Source organism: Pygoscelis adeliae, unplaced genomic scaffold (genome assembly GCF_000699105.1).
Source record: "Pygoscelis adeliae isolate BGI_AS28 unplaced genomic scaffold, ASM69910v1 Scaffold505, whole genome shotgun sequence".
In the NCBI taxonomy this organism is placed as follows: domain Eukaryota; kingdom Metazoa; phylum Chordata; class Aves; order Sphenisciformes; family Spheniscidae; genus Pygoscelis; species Pygoscelis adeliae.
This window is the reverse complement of record NW_008824811.1, coordinates 634,606-655,432: the sequence shown is the minus strand read 5'-3', so window position 1 is coordinate 655,432 and position 20,827 is coordinate 634,606. Positions and strand designations below refer to the sequence as shown.

General features: G+C 46.9%; 2 protein-coding genes across 2 annotated transcripts in view; one reads left to right on the top strand and one right to left on the bottom strand.

Annotated features, from left to right (window-relative positions):
- Positions 1 to 34: 34 nt before the first annotated feature.
- Positions 35 to 1,782, top strand: MRPS34 (mitochondrial ribosomal protein S34; the record flags this gene model as incomplete). Its single annotated transcript, XM_009324250.1, has 2 exons — positions 35 to 113; positions 1,058 to 1,782. Coding segments are annotated over 2 exons (357 nt in total), but the record flags the coding sequence as incomplete, so codon positions are not given.
- A 2,796-nt stretch (positions 1,783 to 4,578) lies between these two features.
- Positions 4,579 to 20,827, bottom strand: part of MAPK8IP3 (mitogen-activated protein kinase 8 interacting protein 3) — a 54,129-nt gene continuing 37,880 nt past the window's right edge. The window contains exons 18-31 of the mRNA XM_009324241.1: positions 19,349 to 19,510; positions 18,248 to 18,413; positions 17,597 to 17,782; positions 16,794 to 16,980; positions 15,885 to 16,007; positions 15,529 to 15,609; positions 14,915 to 14,982; positions 13,320 to 13,468; positions 12,291 to 12,462; positions 12,052 to 12,165; positions 10,582 to 10,620; positions 8,525 to 8,704; positions 8,113 to 8,256; positions 4,579 to 7,537 (exon numbers count right to left, since the gene is read on the bottom strand). Of these exons, the coding sequence (XP_009322516.1) occupies positions 7,416 to 7,537; positions 8,113 to 8,256; positions 8,525 to 8,704; positions 10,582 to 10,620; positions 12,052 to 12,165; positions 12,291 to 12,462; positions 13,320 to 13,468; positions 14,915 to 14,982; positions 15,529 to 15,609; positions 15,885 to 16,007; positions 16,794 to 16,980; positions 17,597 to 17,782; positions 18,248 to 18,413; positions 19,349 to 19,510 (1,893 nt within the window). The 3' untranslated portion in view covers positions 4,579 to 7,415. The remainder of the gene's footprint in view (positions 7,538 to 8,112; positions 8,257 to 8,524; positions 8,705 to 10,581; positions 10,621 to 12,051; positions 12,166 to 12,290; positions 12,463 to 13,319; positions 13,469 to 14,914; positions 14,983 to 15,528; positions 15,610 to 15,884; positions 16,008 to 16,793; positions 16,981 to 17,596; positions 17,783 to 18,247; positions 18,414 to 19,348; positions 19,511 to 20,827) is intronic.

Sequence of the window (20,827 nt, the reverse complement as noted above, 5' to 3'; positions counted from 1 at the left end):
CCGGACCCCAGACCCGCTCCCCACCGCCCCGCCGCTTGCTGCCCTCGACAGGTTCTTGTTCTCTTTGCAGAACATGGACCACGGACGGGCCTGGGGCTGCCTGACCTTCAGAGGTAACAGGGGCTTGTCTTCCTGCATACGAGGTTTGGGGAGAGCGTCCGTGGGCGGGACGGGAGAACAACGGGTGCGGGAGGGCGGGAGAGCTGCAGGAAGACCGCAGCCTGCCTTCTCGGGAAGTGCCTTTTTCTCAGGTGATAGACGATCTCGAGTTGGAAGGGACCCATGAGGATCATCGGGTCCAACTCCCTGCTCCTCGCAGGAGACCCGCTCGTGAGAGAAGCCGCTCTCCGTGTCCTGGTTTCAAATGCTGGGATCTGGCCCTCGCGGAATGCGCCTCTAAGGAACGCTGTGGGAGAGCCAGTGTAGGCTGACGGTGGGGAAAGGCGGCGTGCCAGCGGGGGATTAGGTGAGGTGACAGGCCGTTTTGAGACTTGGAAAGCAAGGCACAGAATGAACACGAGGGTATTCCAGCTAAAATGATCGGTAAAACAGGAGTGATGGCAAGTAAACTTAACGTTACTGGGATTTTAAATTAACGCTTGGAGTTGAGAGAGTGAATTTCCCTTTTTAAAGCTGCTTTATATTAGGCATATGATTGTCACTTACTAGAGTTCCTGAAACACTTCTCATTCAAAGGTTTTAAAGCTGTTGGGTATTTTTAAAGTTAAATTTCCCAGGGAACTTTCATCAGTGTAGAGAGAAACTATTGTTCCTTAGCTGTGGAAACCGAACCAGAGAGAGATGAAGTGACATTTTAAATTAAGAGAATTGGAACGACTTGCCTGTCGTCCTTTCAGCCTGTTTCTGTTTTGATTTCCAAGGGTGGAAGTGGGATCCCATAGTGTAGCAGGGAAGATGCTGTCCCATCCTTTGAAAACTTCCTTTACTATTGCCTGTTGTAGCATCTTTGATACCAGAGAGTCGACACTTGCTGCATTTCCCGGAGGGAGTTTGTTGTCAATAGCGTTGTCCACTGGTGTTCATCACCTTTTCCCAGGCAAAACCGAAGAAGAAGTGAGAGAGATCGACAAAGTCATGTACCATGACTGGCGTATGGTGCCCAAGCATGAGGAAGAAGCCTTCAAGAAATTCACCCCAGTGCCAGAGGAGACCATTCGGTACCTTCCGTACCCGCCCCTGCTCCGAGCCATGATCCTTGCGCAGTGGCAGAAAGAGGGAAAACCAATCACAGAGGAGCCAATGATTGATCTGGAGAAGGTCATGGCCTCTCCCCGTCAGGGCGCAAAGAAAAAAGCTAGAGGGACACCAGTATAAAGACTTGTTCTATGTCCTGAGCTTCCCACGTGCTCTCGCTGTGTGTTAGAAGCACGTCATCTTACAGAAGACCCCCTTGCCCACTGTGGTGTGGTGTATCCCGGTTTCCTGGCTTTCTCCCCAGCCCTGCACAGTCACCTCATCTGAAGGGAAAGATGCAGATACAGTCAGATTTTTTTTTTTCCATAACTTTGGTCTCAGTCAGCAGAAGAACCTTTTTGGTTCCCTGTGTAGTCTCTGAACGCATAGCTCCTGTCATCCAGCTGCAATTCTTTGGGGCACAATTTCCTCTACAGCCTGAAAATTAGGTTTTCAAGAACATTTTTCAGATATTCTGGGTCCTACATATATCACAGAAAAATTACTGAGAATATCACGTTATTTCACGGACCTGCGTACAAATGTATCTGCTAACGAAAATAAATGTTTTCTTATTTCTGCAGCACAGTTCTAAGAAAACTTGGGTTTTTTTTCAGTGCACGGAGATCATCATGAGGTCCAAATGCAGGGTCATTAGCTTACCAAATACAGGCACAGCATTGGATTCCTCTTAACCACTGCAGAATCATCTGGGTTACTTACAGATGATGGCAATGAACAACACGGGAGGAACACAACTTGACTTTGGATCCTGAGCTTATCCAAAGCTATCCATCTCTCATTCCCAGAGATGGCTGTCAGGACATAGGAGAAATCATTTTAATGCCGGTGATGCAAAGTATACAGGATTGGCTCTTTACTATCTGAAGCCAATCACAAACTACCACCTGTTCAGTGCAGCACACTGTGGTGAACATTACAAAAATGCAACTCCTTAGTGCAGTTGTTTGTTAGCATTTCATTTCCTCTTGCGGTGGCTGTGGGTTCTGCTGCTGTGTCAGGAGCTGTGGAGAGTCTAGTCTGGGTGCGGGTGGAGGGGGAACAAGAGCTGTTCTGGTCTGTAACCCTGCAGATCAGCTCCCTGCAGAAACAGCTATTTAGTTCTTTCGTCTGCTGTAGTAGGCAGTCAAGAGATGCTGTTCCATTTGCTGCAGCATCCTGAAATCGCAGGTAGCCTGACGGGATTTACTGAGGGAAAGCAAAAACTGGACGCTCTGCCCTGCCCAGTGTGCATGGCAGGCCTGGATAGGACAGGGGAACACGTGGCCTCAGCCACCAGGAAAAAGGCTGTCATCAGGCAGGAGCAAACGCATCGACGTTGGCTACCTGGACTTCCCATGGGGTTCCTCACCAGAGGCTCCTATGGGACAAGAGGGAAGGTTTTTCTCATGAGTTAAAAGCCGGTCCTATGACGAGGCGTGAAGGCTGGGAAGAGCTCGGCTCTTGTCCCTCTGTCGTGGGAGGTGTGCTGCAGGGCACGGGCCAGGGCTGGTTCACTGGATGCAGAAGCAACGGGAGAATCCAGGGGAGGGAAGATCCAGAGTGTGGCTAAAGGCACAAATAGTTTGGGGCTGTGAGACTTGCCGCTGCAGCTGCAGCTGATGGAAAACAGCCTCTCTGGTTTCCATAGCCTCCGCTGCCAGGTGCTGGGTTGAGCTAGTGCCTTATTGTCCTTAACATGATTGAGGTGCTACTGAACCAGCACACAAACCCAGGTGGGAAAGGAGGTGTATATGTGAGTTAGATGGGATGAGTAGAACAATCTAGTCCTCTGTCCTGCACAGCCAGGAGCTGAACGCAACCCCAGCACAGGCAGTGCCCTCCCTGACGGGGCACAGGCCCACGGAGTCTGGCTACAGTGGGCAGAGCCAAGTGCTGGTAACAGGGTCCACCAACTGCCCCAGACAAGGCAAAAAATGACCCATGACCAGGGTCTACCCAGGGAGCCCAGCCAGGAGCAAAAGCAGAGGGAGATAATACACTGTAAGGCATAGAGTGAGTCAATGGCTTGGGTTGGGAGGGACCTTTGAAGATCAGCTAGTCCAAACCCCCAAGTCCAAGGGGTCCATCTAGGAGCAGCTGGAGATAGGCACAGCTACAGCACAGCTCAGGCAAAGACTGAAGGCCCCAGCCAGTGCTTAGATGAGACCCCTGGGCCATGGAAAGGGTCCATGTACCAGCCGGGGCCCAGGTGGGGCTGATCAGGACAATCGTGGCCTGCTGGCGACCTCGGGGTCTTAACGCTTGGGGGAGGGTGTCTTCACACAGAGCCCCGGGGCAGCCTGAGAGCCTTGTCTGATTGTGAAGGTCCCCCGGGGCAGCCTGAGAGCCTTGTCTGATTGTGAAGGTCCCCCGGGGCAGCCTGAGAGCCTTGTCTGATTGTGAAGGTCCCCCGGGGCAGCCTGAGAGCCTTGTCTGATTGTGAAGGTCCCTTCTGGAAAGCTGCAAAGCCCCCATTTGCCATGGTGTGGGATTCAATGCCTGGAACATACTGTGAGCTCTGCCGGGACTCTCAAACCTGTGCATTAACCTCCTGGATTTTTTAACAGCGTGGGGTGGTTGTCTGAAGGATGATGGTAGTGAGCCCCTTTCTCAGCCACCCAGGTGGGCGCCAGACATGGCTGAACTTCACCCCACGCGTCGCTCAAACTGCTCCTGGCTGCATCAAAGGGTGCAGCCCCAGGGGTGCAGGACAGGCCCCAGGCCTGTCTCCAAACCTCATTGTCAAGGTGCTTCTAGTAACCCAGGAGGCATTGCCTCTTGTACTTCACCCTGGCCTGCACAGGACCGCAGTGCAGGTGTTAGTCATGGAGCTGCTCAGGGCAGAAGCCGCTCCTGGCATAAGGAGGCAGCTCCCTTGTCTATTATTGCTATGTACAGCCCTTGAATTAATGCAGTTCTACAAAATAAATATGAACATGTCTAAGTACTGCTGGGACTAAGAGGAACTCGCTTCCTGCTGTGCTGAACGTCACCGATTCCTACAGGACTTTGTGAAATACCACCCTGTATTGGCAGGAGACGCTGGCAAATTGAGCGTTGAAACCTGAGCCTGATGTTTAACCCTGGCAGCTCACCTGAAGGGGACACCAGGAGGACAGCTGCAGCTAGCCAGCAGCTGAACGGTTGTCTTTTCCACCTTTTATTTCTGACGCTGGGAGAAGCTACACATTGCACTGTGGCTTGTGAGACCAGCCCCTTCTGTTCTGACCTGGTGAGCAATCCACATCCCATTTCTTGCCACTAAATTGGTCAACGGTGAACACCTGAGCTGCCATTCCCACCCTTTTAAGTGTCCTGCCGTTATTAAAGACTGAGCAGAAATCCCAGTCCCTTTATAGGAACAAGACGCCCGGCACTTGCTGATGTTAACACATTTATTACATACAGAACAGATATGGTTTGTTGTTTGATAGCATAGGGGACAAAGCAAGGGAACGTATTCATACAGCAGTCTCTTTACAGAATGCCATCTTCAGAACAAATAGCGGAGTTTACAGGCCTTAAGACACTTTTTAAAATCCTTTTGTAACATACAAGATACTTTACATACATCACAGTGGAGATATGACAGGGAAGTGTGTTGAAGCCAGTCAGTTCTCACCTTGCTGCCCAGCAGCCACCAAACGCCCACAGGAGCTGGTTCTACTTAGCTGTAGCTGTCCCTCTTAGACGTGTGCTTCTCTTGGAGGAAAACGTGCACTGAGCTGGAAAGGAACCTGTTGGTTAGAGGCCCAAGACCGGTTTCCTTACGTTGCCAGGGCCCAGTGGGTGACAGGAGACCGAGTACTGTCACTTCGACTGCTAAAACCAGACAGAGAACAAACAATGAGAGGTAAGAACATTGCAATTCTGTACTTTCCTATGGCGGAGTCGATAGAGCTAAGGAACCAGGCCTACTAGGCTGCCTTTTTTTTCCTTCAATTAGCTCAGATTATGAAGTTTACCTGGCCCTAACTGATGAACTGTTACATGTTTGTGGAATCTGTGGTCTAAATGTTGATCTTGTTAACTTTAATGCACTCTGTGTTGTGATCCAAAGAGCTCTTCCTAGCAGAAAGCATTTTGGGAACGTGAATGAGAAGTCTGGCACGGTCAGCAGTGCCCCGGTGAAATGTCCCCCTGCATGCAGGTGGCAGCTCCAAGCATCCCTTAGCCAAATGCCAGTCACAGAGCCTGGTGTGCCGATGGCTGGAGGACACCATCCAGCTGGTTTCCTACCTCGGTGAAGAGTGGTGTGGGTGCACGTGTCACCAGCACCGCTCACAGGCAGCCTGGGCACCACTGTGGCTCCATACTTCGGTGGCTGAGGCTTCTGTTCTCCAGAGATGTCCTCTTGCCCCAGCCCTTTCTGAACTGTGGATCCAAAAATCATTCCAGTGCTGCTGCATCAGGACAGATGCCACATGTTAGAGCTTCCCCTGGGAATGCTGCATCCCTGCAGCACATGAGTAGCTTTAGACCACAAGCCTTGGGGGCAGCCCGGTCCGTGGCAGCATGCACAGGACACAGCTGGGAGCTTCCCAGAAGATGGAGGCTTCCCCCAGTTGTCCCCATACTGCCGCACTGGCACAAGGACATCCCTGTGAACCCCGGGGTGCTGCACAGCTCAGGGAAGAAACAACATGACCACCAGGAGCTTCCAAATTCATTGCTAACAACTGCTACTCGCTCTAGTCCTGCACATCCAGGAGGGAGTGTCCAAAGGAAACAGAACTTGTCCTTGTGGAGACAGGACTGTTTCCACTGTCAGAAGGGGAGAAACAAAACATTGCCTCTACATCTGGAGCTGCCATGTTCTGCATCTGGAGCTCAAAACCGCTCTCCCTGGCCCCATTTTTTGCTGCTTCTCTTGTAAGGAGGATGCACGTTTGCAATCCCCCAGCACTGCTGACAGAAGGAGGGCCATCAGAATTTTTCTCGGGGGTTGTCAATTCTTTTCAGGAGTCAGAAATTTCCAGCTTTTCAAACTACTTAGTAACAAAGTCAGTGCTCGCAATGTTAGGTAAAAGAGGTCAGGAGATCTGGCCTCAGTTCCTTTTTCTGTGTGACCTCAGGTGAGACACAGCCTTTCTATACCTTGACTGCTCCTACACAGTCTTTCCTAACCAACAGCCACAGTGTGAAGGAAAACAGCCATCTCCTCCAGCAGCTCCCAGGATGGGGACACAGCCTTATGACTCAAGGTAATCTCAATGTCTTAATGCAGAATTCACAGCAGACCAACATCATCTGCCCTCGCTTGTGTTTTAAAAGCCAACAAATGCTATGCAGAGAGAGCTTTCTCCTGAACCTTTCAGAATGAACTCAGGAGTTTCTTTTCTGCCTGGCATTTTTGGAAGGGGGAGTTAAAAGTATTGCTGCCTTTTCTGCTCTTAAAAAAGCAAGGTTCCAGTACCCCTTTGCTACCACAGTTTCAAAAGGCCCTGTGGCCTCCACAGTCAAACACCTGTCTCCCATCTGAGGCTACCAAACAATCCTCCCCGGACACACACAGTCACCCAGCACACGACTGCTGAGACAAGAGCAGCAGCAGAGGAGGGGGACTTTCCATCTGCAAGCATGGAGGATGTGTTCTTCACAGTAATGGCACTGCTGCCTTCTCCAGCCAAACAGCAGAAGTGCTGCCCAAACCCTGACACTCCTTTCTATCGAGGGTTCCTTGGACCTGGCTGCTCTCAGTCCGTGGGACATTATTCTGTGCTTAAGGGTGGATAAGGTGGAGAGTCCACTGGTGAACTAGAAAGGATTTCTGCTAGGGTGCTGTAGAAGTTGCGATTCACCGTCGCCGCTTTAGCAGGGGATGCCAGGGGGACGTACTTCTTCTCATGCAGGTGGGAGTGAGGCAACCTGCTGGAGAACCTGAGCCACCACCCATCCAGCTGCCAGCTCCCGAGCGCTGGGCAGAGGCTTTGCACAGTTCTAGCTCCAAGCTTCACTTCATCGATGCACTGCCATTTCTCTCCTTGTAGATGCCAGCTCCAAGAGCAGAACAATAATCCAACCACGCAGAAAGCGCACGGGCCCAAGATGAAAGCTGCAAGTTCAGAGGTTAGAAGGGGGTCACAGTCCGAGGCAGGAGCCGTTGCAGTTGTCTGGGGTCGGTTTCCAGCAGTAGGTATAATGCAGGCGTTCTGTATGTACATCTTGGCATTCAGGTGGGAGGAGGGACACTTAAATTGGTGGGAAAGGAGAAATTCTCACTCAGGGATGTATGATACCTGCCACACAATAATGTGGCTCCTTTCAGCCTTGGAAAGTACTGGCTTCACCTGGGTGGCATCTCCTGCATTCTCCTCTGTCTCATCATCTTCTCCATCCCCTGAACAGAGAAAACAGAGAGTGAAAAAGGCAAGAAAGAAAATCCCAAATTGCACTGCTCTGGAATACTTCCAAAGAGGCTAATATCCTTGTTACAGTCTCAGCAGTCTGACAGCAGACAGCATGAGCTGAGACCTTCCTTTATGCCTGGAGAACATTTATAGCAACATGATGCTTTTCTGAAGCAGGACTGTACGGAAGGAACAAACCACCTCCAGCAGTAGGGAAAACCACCCCCTTCCTTTCGGGGAAGCCAATGTTTACAACACAGAGCGCCCTCGAGCAGCACAGCTGACCACAGTGGGGCAGCAATGTTTGGAGCCAGCGGCACAGATGGTTTTATTCTTTCCAGAGCCATTAGCGCAGACTGCGTGGCACTGCAGGCACAGGCAGGGGCAGGGTTTGGCAGCCTTGTGCTGTGCAAGGAAAATGCTTGCTATCTGCCCTCACAGCCAGAGGCAGGAGAAACAGAGCACTGCTCTTCAGATTTCACTGCCCCCAGCAGTGATCCCTCTCTCCACAGCCACGGCCCCGTGCCCCTTCCCGTTCCAGATGCCTCCCACCACAGGCGCTCACCGATCCGGAAATCGATGTACCCTTCTCCTCCACTCAGCACCAGGACGTTCTTCAGCTTCTGCCCCTCGGTCTCTGTGGCCGCTGTGCTGGGATTCTCCGAAGGGCTGTCCAACACACTCCCATTCAGGGTTGCGAGGACATTGCCTGGGAGAGGACAGAGGGTGCTGTCAGTGCCTCTGCTCAGCCCCCATGCATTTAACACACACACACAAACACAACTGGGCAGGCTCATTCCTTCTGCTGGTGAAATCTGTAAGTCACTGCAGTTTAAACTACTGATGTCTGAGCCAAAGTGATCTGCAAGCACCAGAAATGGCATGGAGAGCCGTCTGCTGCAGGTCAGCTCAAGCTCCTCCCGCAGAATGGATGGCGGGACAAGACCCTCACAAGGAAGGGCTGTGCTCATCCTTACCAGGCACAGAGACGAAGAACTTGACAGCATCACGGTGGCCGTGGAAACAGAGCTGTGCCTGAGCCATGGAGCAGTAGGGAATGAAACTGCTGGCAGATTTGTCACTGTTGTCATCACCGTACACGTGGATGACCCCGCCAGAGCGGCTGCCCTCTCCAGAGGTTGGTGAGGTCTTGTTGGCTGGGGACAGGGAGGAGGAATATTGTCAGTGATGGCTTTGAGTCCCATTGACAGAAGGGACTCAATCAAAGAGAAAACTCATGAGCCATGAAGGAAAACCTTTAAAGGCACAGGTCTCTTTAAAGGTCTTGCGTAAAGGATGTGATGGAGGAGACCATACTAGACTATACAGTCCCTCTCTCTGAGGCTGGTAACAATCCACTCATGATAACAAACTACATTTTCTCATCAAATCTAGTATTTGGCTACTAACGAGGCACTCATCGCTGGAGGTGCTGGGCAAGAGTGACCCTAGGGCAAGCTAGACAAGGTCTCTGAGGTGTCCCAGTGAAGGCCCCTTCACCAGCAGCAATCCTGTCCAGGCTCCAGAAATCACCTACTGTCCTAGGATCAACCTTGGTCTTTTGTACCTGGCCAGGGTATCCAAAGGTGTCCATTGTACCCATGAGACATTAAGGGCACCTGGAGGAGAATTACTGCTGTTTTCTAGATTGGTGAAGTTGCTCAGTTTCCAAGTTAAGTCCTTTGCTCATGCAAAGCCGTGATCACACAGGCTGCTGAAAGCAGTCTCTGGGTCTGATGAAGGCCTCTCAGCCCAGTAAATGTCACAGCAGTGGAGTGAGGTCCTTCCTTAGTCCTTGATTTAGGAAGATCAGCTACTCAAGCAATGAACATCTGAAAGATGTTCACCATCCATAGCTTCCAAGGATTTCAAGGTGGGCTCAGGGGCCTGCATCCTTCATGTCCAGGCTCTGAGAATGTGAATGCTTCCACTCACCAAGGAACAGAGACCAGTGCTCAGAGCTCAGGATGGGAGATGCTTTCCTTCCGCATGTACCCGCATCAGTAAAACAGAAACAGCACTAAAATCAGAAGGCTTTCACTTTCTGTGAGAGAACTGAATTGCTTGCTTAATTTTCTGTAGTTCTGTATTTTGGCCTGGGCTGGATTTCAATTATTAAGTGACTTGGACAAGGGAGACTTTTACCTATCAGGCTTAAGTCAGGATGGCAAGACAAGTACAAGTGTTTTGATGGAAGAATGAGAATCAATGTGTGCAGGGGGAAGGTCCCCAAGATGAAGGCTCTCTGCACCTCTGTGCTTTGGTTTGCTGTGAGCAGCTGTAACTGGATGAGCTCAACTGATTGACAGGCAGGGCTGGTACTAGCACGTCTTCTCACTCAACATCTGGCTTCTTACTGCAACCAATATCAGATGCTTTAAAAGGAGGAGACACATGTTGATAATGCTTCTGGACAGCCACAGAAATGTCTTACAATGGGAAAAACATACTCCTTTCTGACCCTGGAAAGGCTAAGGTAAGCAAAAATTTGAACTCAGACCCTGCCTTAACTGGCACAAAACCAAACAATTCTTCATGTTTATCACAGTCCCCTCTGGTTAGAAGTCTTGGTTGCTTACTTGCAGCTGGCAGGCGCCACAGCACCTGCTGCCATTGGTCTGGAACTGATGAGAGAAGCATCCTTGGAAAACCAAGGATGACCAAGGAAGACCTTGGAAGAACAGTCTACTTCTGCTTCCTGGAACTCTCTGACTGAATGAACCTTTACAGTCCCCATCTCAAACCTGGCCTACCACAATAAGGGAACTACTGATGAAGAATAAAGTACTCTTGACACAAAAAAAAAACAGGAGGATGGCTGATGAGATGGATGAAAATGTTTTTAGCCATGGGAAATTAGGATATTTACATTACTGTCTCTGGTCACTTTTCTCAGATCAACTTAAAATGTAAGAGTGATGAGGAAAAATGGATGGAGAGAGCTGAATGGCAGGACGGAAGGGTAGGAAAATGACTGCAAAGGTGAATGGGTGCAAAAGGAGTGAAAGCTGAAGGAAGGAGGCAATGGACTTACCCCGGAGCCCAAGGAGTTGGCCTCGGTGGAGGACTACAGCTAGGCACAGGCAAGGAGTGGGAACACAGAGGGGCACGGGAAGAGACAGGCAGGACGGGAGAGAAGAAAAAGGTGATTACTGGGAGAAAATTCAGGGAGCAACAGAAATGTATAAAATCTAGAGAAACCACAACAGGAGCTACAGGCTCGGATCAGTTTATACCAACATTGTTCTTGCTCACCTTGCTCCTATTTTACAAGGACAAATGTAATATCTGAGATCGGAGAGGGACCATGGTCACAAGGATCCATTGCTAAAATTTCTAGTGAGACCTTACTGCTTACCACATTTTTACAGAAACACCAAAAGATAATGCAACTGGTTTACAGCAGGGAACAAGCTCAACTCAGAATTAGGACAGCAGCCCCAGGAAAGAATGGGCTTTGAAACAGGGATTCAGAAATGAGACCAAGATTGCAATGCGCAAAGACGACTGTGTCACTGGCTTCCTCGTGTCAGCCCCGGGCATATCCAACTCCACTAGCCTTAGAGGAGACCATCTCAGCCCTGACATCCAGGAGGAGTACAACAGGTTTGCTCCTCTTACTCAAGAGCCATTTGCTTCTCAGATTTCCTGCTAGCAGTGGTGAGAAAATGTAAATTTGTCTGCTTTCTGTTGAAAGCAACTGCAATCAGCCTCAAATCCTACTCCCCCATTATAATCTGGAACAGACCTTCAAAATTAGATGCTGACTGGCAGGTACAGAACAAGAGTACTAAGAGCTTCAACTAAGCTTCCAGCTCCAGAGATGCACCTATTAACTACTACTGCTGGGTCTCCTCACCAGGTTGCATTTGACGTAGGATACCGATTTCTACTTGACTGATAAAGCCGAGTCCTAATTTGAGTACATGAAGCTTTTCTAAGGTCAGTTTCTGGAAAATACTGTTACAGAGATGTTTAGATTTTTATGCCAAAACAATATTTCCAGGGAGATCTTCCTGGTGACTTCTCATTCCATGGCCTCCTTTTGGAGACTTACTACAATTCCCAAAGCTTTGTTTCTCCTGCTTTCCAGTAGCTACAGAATCAGTTCACATCAGTCTGCTCTGTCAAGGTCACGCTCAGAAAAGAAGACTGTACGGATGGTAGAGATCTCACTGGTCCCCCAAGAAGGAAATGGCTTCAACTGAACTGAAAGGGACAGTAACGAATACCTATTTGGTTTTAAACAGGTTAAATCCATCCAACCGAACACTTAATTCCTTAATAAGGGAGAGTTGAACCAAGTTCAGGGTTGCTCATACTCAGGGCTCTTGTCTCTGAACGCTGCTATGATCAAAGGTGTGTCAGGTTCAGAGTAAAAATGTCCGGAAAGCATTAGCCTGCCAGAGCCATCCGCCATGCTGCACAAATAACATGCAAAAGTCTTCTTTTTTTAGGGGGGGGACACGGACACACAGAAGTATCTCCAATAAATGTCACTTACTCTCAGTCAATGGAATGGAGATGACGACACCGTTCCCTGTCCCTACCCAGAGGCGGTTTCCAGCAATGAGCAGGGCTGTAATCCGCACGAACGAGAAGCCCAGCTTTCCAGTGCCTAGTAAGCATGCATAAGAATTGGAGAGTCAGTTATGACTTTGGGCAAGGTCTGCTAATGAATTTTGATTTCTCTCTGATCTCAGTAAGCAACAGACCATTTACTGACAGTCCCTACTGCCTCACCTAGCATCTTGCTGACGTAAGGCTCAATGTCGACATCTTGCAGATGTTGATGGCTGTGGGCATGGTAAAGCCTCAGAGTGGAGTCCAGGCGGATAGAAACCCATACTCCATCTCCAATCCATGCCAGCTGTCGCACCTGACTCTCCCGCCGAGGGTGGGCGTCAAAGGATTTCTGAAATGCCAAATAGGTGAACCAATACGAGTTCACAAAAGGTTTGCCATTATGTACACATATACTACATTTTCCTCAACTGAGATCACTTGTTTGGGTTTCAAAGCTCTTGGAGGAAATGTGTTAATGCCAGCTGACCTCAGAAGTTCACTACAGTATACAGAAAATCCCTTGCTTGAAATGATGAGCTGTATAGCAGCTCTGCAGAGATGATGGTCTTTGCAGACCACTTCAGGAGCAAGAACATCTAGAACCTAAGAGCTTTCAATGTGCTTGGTAGAAAAGGAAAACACACAACTCCAATATAAATTCCAAAGATCAAACTGCCTTGGCTCACTGGTGTGAACTTCAGATTCAGCACTTCTTCACCCTTTGATTAGAATTATTCCAAGTACTGTCCAACAGGTTTGTACCAACACCACTGGATTGAATTTCAACCAAAAGGCTCTAAACGTCATTTTTTGATTAGGCAAGTGGGATCACCAGGGCTTGCTAACTGTACTCTTCCTTTGTGCCACAATGCCTACAGATGGAGAAGTCTTAGGCCATAAATAAAGGGTAGCTGTAAAGCACACACGTATATTTGTACAGTACGTGGCCTCACAGACGCACTAGTAAAGGCAAAGGAAGTGCTCAGTTTAGACTTATCTGAAGATTGAAGCTCTGCCAAGGGAGGAAGGAGTAAATACCCTCCCTGGCAGACTGGGTCATAACATGATTCAGATTGACAGTTGGGTCCTACAGTCAGCAATGATAATACAAACGTTCTGCATTTCCATACACTGCAGCAGAAAACAGCTATAAGAATAAATACAACAAAAGCATGTGCATGCATACACACACATTTGCTCTCTTACCTCAATCTGCATTGTCTTAGGCTGGATAACATGGATTTTGTTCTTGTAGCCACACCAGACTCTATCATACACAACAGCCATGCAGCGGATGGAATGGTGAGTGTGACCGAGGTCCATTAGGTGGTAATTACTGAGATCCCACTGACCATCTAAGGTGAAAAACAAGTGTGGAAAGATACATCTCCTTCATGACATGTCAGTATACAATAGAATCATCTGCCTTTCCGTGTATACCTTTTCTAGGTATACAGGCTTAGCTAATACTCAAATGCTCATTTTGATTATGTCTGTGAACTTCCCATGAACCCACAATACTACTTCAGGCACAGCCTTATACTTATGAAACACATGACAATAAAGTTCAGTTTGGTGGGCTGAAAGCTCTCCAATCAGGCTAATTTAAACATCCTTTTATTGTAATGAAGTGAACAAGCTTCTCTAACAAGTACAACAAAAACGGCAGGGGAAGAAGAAAGACAGCCTAATGAGACCATGCAGAAACTTAAAAGGAAAGGGACCGTACAGTCCTTGTGGTGAGGCTTCCTCATATCACAGATGGACAACATAATTTCCCCAAAGTGTCAAATCCAGGATAAGGAATCAAATCTCCCTCTCTCACGCTTATTTTCTAACTAACCAGACAGATACTGTCCCCTTCACAGACAGGTGGCCTCTACGTCATTAAGCTTTATTCTATTTCTGATGGGAACAATTTTTAATGTGTCAATGGTCAGGCTTGAACTCATGACAAAGACTGAATCAAAATTTAGATTGCACAAAACCAGAGGTTGCTATATTTCAGCTTGCTGGATAAACTGCTACTCAATGAATAACTACGTTCTTAATATGCAAACATTAGTCACAGTTAGCAAATTCCATGTGCTTTCAAGTGTGAACACAGCTCAGAAACTGCTCAAGTCATAGGGAAACAATACCTACAACAGTGAAGAAGACAAGAAATACAAAATTCAAAAAATATCTTGAAGTGACAAGATTAAGGCACGTTGGCTTACTCAGACATCTCTTTTTTGCAACAAGAAAAACTGACCAAGTGTAATGCAAAGGCGCCATTTGTTTGTGATTTCCAGAATTCCAGAGAATCCCGGCTCTGCCTGCTGTGTATGCAGTGATCAATTCCACTACTTATACAGAGTCCAACTTCTCTGGGAAGCAGCAGGCCTATTTACAACTGCACAGATGATCTGCTCAGGTACAGCCTGAGCTGTGTGGAGCTCCCTGTGCGTGCTCTGTTACAGTTGGTTTGTGAATGCACGCTGATATGGCCCAAATGGATTAAACCTACCAAGCATGCCTCAAACAACTGCATAGCATATGTATTCCCGAAGTGTTGCATTTACTCCTCATGTGCGGAGCACATACACTCATGTTTTTGTTCAGAAAAGCTCAGGAAATGGTGTTAAAGTATGCCCTAGATGTTTTAGTATAAGGATTAGATGTGTATAATAGCGATGCATTTTAACTGTATGTTTGTACTCTGGCAAGCCAGCACCTTTCCTTCTCAACTCAGAATAGCATTTAATCCATTGCTACACTTTTGGCCAAGTTTGGTTTTCTCTTATTACGTTGATTCTTACCTTCTCCCCGGTGGAATATGGCTAGTGTTCCGTCTGCCAGAGCAACAAGGACTCTCCCTTTCACATGCCTGAAATCACAGAAAAGTAAATACTTACAAAAATCCGTAGAAGTAATGGACTAACAAATCCTGTCTGACATCTACGCAGTCCATCTTTATGTTCTCTCTACAATTCCCATTCAGTTTAGCACTTGCAGGAACATCCTGCAAAGGCCGAGGGTCATACCTCTTACGTTCGTTGTAGTAAGATCATCCATAAATTTCCTGTTGAGGTTAACTTCTCCTTCACACTACAAACTCCATCAATTTCAACAAATTCCATCTAATTTACACCCCAGTGAAATTTTGTCTTCCTCCTCCCCACTTATTTCCTCCTTATACTGCTAATCTCATTCAGTATCTTGTTCATTGAATTGGGTCACGTCTGCAGCTGAGCAGGAAAACGGCTCAGTATGAGGCTTTCCAATAACAAAAACCTTGGGGAACTTTCCTTACAAACCAATGCACTTAGAAGGGCAAAGAAAAAGATGACTGACAAAGAGCTGCTACTCCCATCTAAAATACCACTTAGGCACTGAACCTTCTCCTTCAGCGTCCCTTGGCATGCACACTTACACTAAACTCAGTACAGAGTCCTTCAGCTTTATCGAGTGCAGACACTTCTTCCAGTTGGATACAGCCGAGTGCACATAAAGCCTGTGAGAAAGGACAAATCGGGGAGGGTTAGCAGCAAGGCCCCACACCTTCAGCCTGACTAGGCTTGAGTCTTTTTTTCTGGTAGGAAAGGTGGTTAGGTAAGAAAGTGAGGTTAAATCTCTGCGCCTATGATGAGCTGAGGGCTCAGAACAACAACGAGCAATGAAAACCTATTCCAGAAACAAGAAGTGAACTAAAGGTGTGAGGACATGAAAAGTGGGGCCCAGAGGAGAACGGAGGTGACAGAGAGATCTGTCAGCCCAAGGGGAACCTACCAGCCGTTCTGTGCTCCCAGCCACATGGTGGGGGCAGCACTGGTGCAAGTCCCAGCAGCATCCCCATTCAACTCCTGATCTGGCAGTGTCGTGCTTGACTCTGTCTTCAGCTGCCCATTCTCCCTGAAGAGGCAAAAGAACGTTGTTAGAGGCTTTAGTAGCAGCAATGCACAGAATGCTCATCTACGCTCACAGTCTGGCATTCACAAGCAGATAAGGGCACTTGTATACACAAATCGCTTCCTTCTCTTCAGTGTTTTTTAACTGCTTGACTCCTGAATCTGCAATTTGCAAAACTTCCAGCAATACAAATAGCAAGTACTTCAAATCTACAGAACTTAACTTAGTGGTTGGAAGTACTATTATATAAACAGTATTTTCTCTGTTCCTTTCCAACTTCAACAGAAACAACTTAGAACAACTTGGTCGTTTAGGAACAATTTCTGTCCAAGACTTCCACCTTGCTCCTCAGGCCATCACATCAGACTCAACTGTCTTAATAATTTTTGGGAGGTGAATATGTTTTCTTCATTATCTTTACAGCACATTAGAGGTACTACTAGAATAAATCAATCATCATTTTTACACATGAATCAATAAGCTCCTTCAGTAAGAACATTAAGTGTACGTGTACTTTGGAAGATCTGTCTTAACAGCAGGTCTAAATTCATACTGAGAGATCAAATATTTGCACTTAAACAGCTGACACAGTCTGCTGCAGGCTGAACCGTGTTTATTTTCATTTCATTTCTTTCTCTCCCTATCATCCCATCTGTAATACTATTTGGGCACAAAACTGAAAAAAGTTTGACACTTTATCAGAAGATCAGGCTGGTTCTCATATCAAAAAGCTTATGAAAACAGAGCTGATAAATAACTGAACTGACACTTTGGCCCCAGACTGCCTACCCGTTCTGCCTAAGAGGTGCGGGTGCAGGGACTGGATCTGTAAACACGTGCTCCGTGAGGGGCCCAGGCCGGGCCTGAGTAGGCTCTGCCTCGCTTGTACCGTTCTCTGGTACCTCCGTAGCTTCTGTTGCCTCCTCAGTAGACTGGGACTGGTTGATCTTTCCATTGCAGACAGCAGCCACCTCACCTAAGAGACAAAGAGTGTGAGACGTACTGGAGAATGAGCTGGTAAGTTACCTATACAGAAATCAGGCTGTCAATTTTTTAATTTATCCTTCCTTGCCAAATTCAATCAAGCCCTGAGCCTGCACCACAGACAGCAGCTCGTCCAGTGTTTTCTGCTTGGATGGGGAACAGAGGCTGTTTTAAAGTGATGCACAATCTGTGACTAGCAAACATCAGTTCTCTAGGGCTGCCCACTGCAGTATGGAGTCAGCAAGGGCATCACTATGGTTTTCATATGGGCTTAACTGACTTCACAAGAAGACATGGTTCAGAGGAGAAAGCAATAAGCACAGAAGCAATTGTAGCAAACATATCACCTAATATGTTACAGTCCAAAATACTCTGCTATATGACCCCCACGACCAGGCTGCAGGATGTGGATGACTCAGAGAGAAAAGGAGGGCTCTAAAGAGAAGTGTACCAAAAGGGCCTTTGGTCTTCCTGTACTACATTAAGAAACTTCTTGAGGCCTCTAGAGTAGTTAACTCAGGGACAGGAGGATGCAGCTGTGAGACCGTAAGCTCATATGGGACTAGCTATAATTGGACTGCCATTCAGTTTTATGTCCCAAAACTCACTCTGTCCCTTGTCCAGCACAGGTGTGTCACCACGCGAGGAACAGTTGCTTCGTGGCACATTGCAGCGGGTCGCACAGCCCACCAGAGTGATTCCTGCCAAGACACCATCTGTTCCAGATGACTCTTCAGGATTTACATCTCCCTCCAGAAAGATCTCGCCTGGAGGATAATCACTCTCACTGGCCGCTGAAGGGCAAAGAACAGATTCTCCCATAAATCTAGCTGTCACTGCTAATTTAAACGTAGCCGTACTCCTGAGATAACCATACAGATGGAAGACGCTGACCCTCGGGGTTCACTAACCCGGGGAAAGAACCACAGCATCAGTCAACATCATGGTGAATCCCCTCATCCCTAGCATCAACATCCAGGCCAGCTACAGAGCCCTCCCAAACCTGGGCAAGGCTCACTCTTGCCCCCAAGAACCATCCTTTACATGCCAAAGGAACCACTTACTACATGTTCAACAGTGAGGGATCTCCACGGAAAGGTACTACAAGAAGGCAAGATCTGAGTTATGGTTTTGAGGGACAATTACAGAATGCAGCAGGGTCCAAGGGTTAGTTCTGAAGTGAGGACACTACATTTGTCACTCCTCAGTGGAGCAGGTGACCCTGTGCAGATCACAGCCAGCGCCTGGGCCCCACTTACCAGGGATGCTGGAGATGCAGAGCACATGAGCGTTGCAGACAGTGAACTGGTCCACCACTGTCCCAGGCTGATTGGCATCAATAATTACAACTTTACTTGTTGACAGCGTACTGGTGAGGATCCAGACACGACTGGACGTGGCATCCATTTCATGAAGCTCCTTTGCCTTCAGGAGAGCAATCACACAGGCAGAATCAGTGCTCCTCTCAGATCAGACTGAGTGTATTAGTGCTTGGCAACATTTACCCGTGCAAAGGCCACAATGCCGGCTTCGCAGAGCCAAGTCTCTTCCTAGCTGATTCAAATAAACAATATGAGCTAATGCAAATTTCGTTCACATTGCTGCACTAGTATCGGGAACACGGGCCAAAGACCCTATCTGGCTCCCTAGGGTAAGAGGAGTTTGGCCATTAATTTCTCTTAATCTGAGATGTCTGACTAATGTATCACCGAACATTCACTTTAGACAGAATACCATGGAGCTGGGATGCACTCAACCTACCAGCTTAAGCAAGCTGATCTCAGAAGACTATAGGGCAGCAGTGTAAGACAGCTGTGGAAAAAAACCCCACGAACCAGAAAGGATAAAATGTTCTATTATTATCTGCAAATTACAGCTTGGTTCTTAAAAAACCCCCCACTCAAGACTATTAAAAAACAGAGCTGGAATAAATCTCAAGAGCTTCAATTTCTGAACCACATGGACTCATGGACTCTGCTATGTCTATGTTCTTTTTAACAAAGCTTTGCCTGAATTTATTTATTTATTTTTTAATTTACAGTGATGAGGACTCCATAATCTTCCTAGCAACCTCATCAAGCACTTAATTACCCTTATTATTAAGAATTTTTTCAAAATTCCAAACGTTTCAAAAGCAGAAGTTGGAAAATTTTATCCTGGATGATTTAGCCCAAATCACACAGAAAGTTACTGAAGAGCCAGAACACCCCAACCATTACCCCACAAGACGATGCCTCAGAAGTACAAGTTAGTTACAGCATTATATAGCATAGTACAAAGGTATTGACAGAGGGGGCATGTCAGGGATAGAATAGGAAAAAACACCCAAAGGGAAAAAAAAATCCATTTTCTTTTCTGACCTTTTTCTTTTCAGGAGATGTATGGTTACTTTTGTTGTTCTCGCCTTCCACTTCCCTATCACAGGTGAGGGGATCACGTCCAGGATCCAGTTTCTGCCCACCCCCAGGCTCCTGTTCCAAAGGTCTCCATCCTGCGAGATTGACTCCAGCTGCACACCACAGCTAAGTAACAGAAACAGGAATCTTAAACTAAGAATTCTGGAGGCTCCAGGGTCTCTTGAAATTCAGGAACCTTTGTAGAGAACTGTGGGCACATGTCAAACACCTAAAATATTTAGTTGGAAGCAACAGATCTTGTTGATTTCTGCTAGAAGACATAGAAAGAGTTGATGGAGGTAAGATAAAGGTTCTCTATAACCTAACGAAAATCTCTTTTTTTTTTTTTTAACAGATGTGACTAACAGATTTAAAGAAAAAATAAAGATAATAAATCAGGTGCATAACTGAAAACAGGCTTCTGAAGTGTCCTCAGTTTTTCTGACTCTGGGATTCCTAAGTCACTGTAGCAAAGCAAGCAGGACATGGCAGATGTTAGTAGCTCAGGGTACAATAAGCATGACTGCTTAATCAAAATTGACAGTGACTGCTTGGCTGAGCATACTACACATTCGGTGCACTCCTGTTCCCTAGCCTCCCTCCCACCCCTTGCACTCTTCTGTTTCCTCACACGCTTCTTTGCCCGAAAATCAGTGTTTGACTGATCTTAGAGAGCTAGTTAAAGAACTAAGACAGCAAAAAATGAAGTTACTAAAAAAAAAAAAAGGAAAAAAGAATCTGCTGGTTTAGCTCCCTACGTAACAAGTGTAGAGTGAAAGAAGCACACTGCGTATTTTCTGAAATCAAATTTAGCTAAGCTCCTGTGACCTATTTCCAGCTAATTTTTTAGCAGAATGCTGGGAACAGAACTACAGAAACAAATACTGGATTTATCCAAAATCATAAAGGAAAGATGCTGAACAGAGTATTATCCAAAGATCATGGCAACCTTCTAGAAACAACTAACTGTAAGAATTTTCTTACAACTTAAACATCAGAATGACATCTAAAAATCAGCTCTGAATGAAGTTAATGACAAACTGCCTATTTCAAAACAACTACTTATAGCAGATAAATGTGCTACCTGCAGAGAGATGACCATCTATTCTCAACCGCAATTCTACTCAAAATATTCTAGTCTTGATAGACATAGTTTCACAAAAATCTGCTCTAGATTATTTTGGCCTGTTACCAGTGAATCCCGGTCAACAGTAGAATCTAAAAAAGAGTGATGAAATGCATTTTTACTTTCACCTGCTCATTTTAATGAATTTTTATATTGTTTTGTATTACACCCTAAGGAGTCTTAGCAAAAGCCTTATATGCATAAAATGTTGCTGATATTATACAAGTTGTCTCAAAAAAGCGTAAGATGTAAGACAGAAGCATGGGACCTGGCAACCAGAATCAGCTGAGAATTATGTCCTTACACAGAGAGGTACT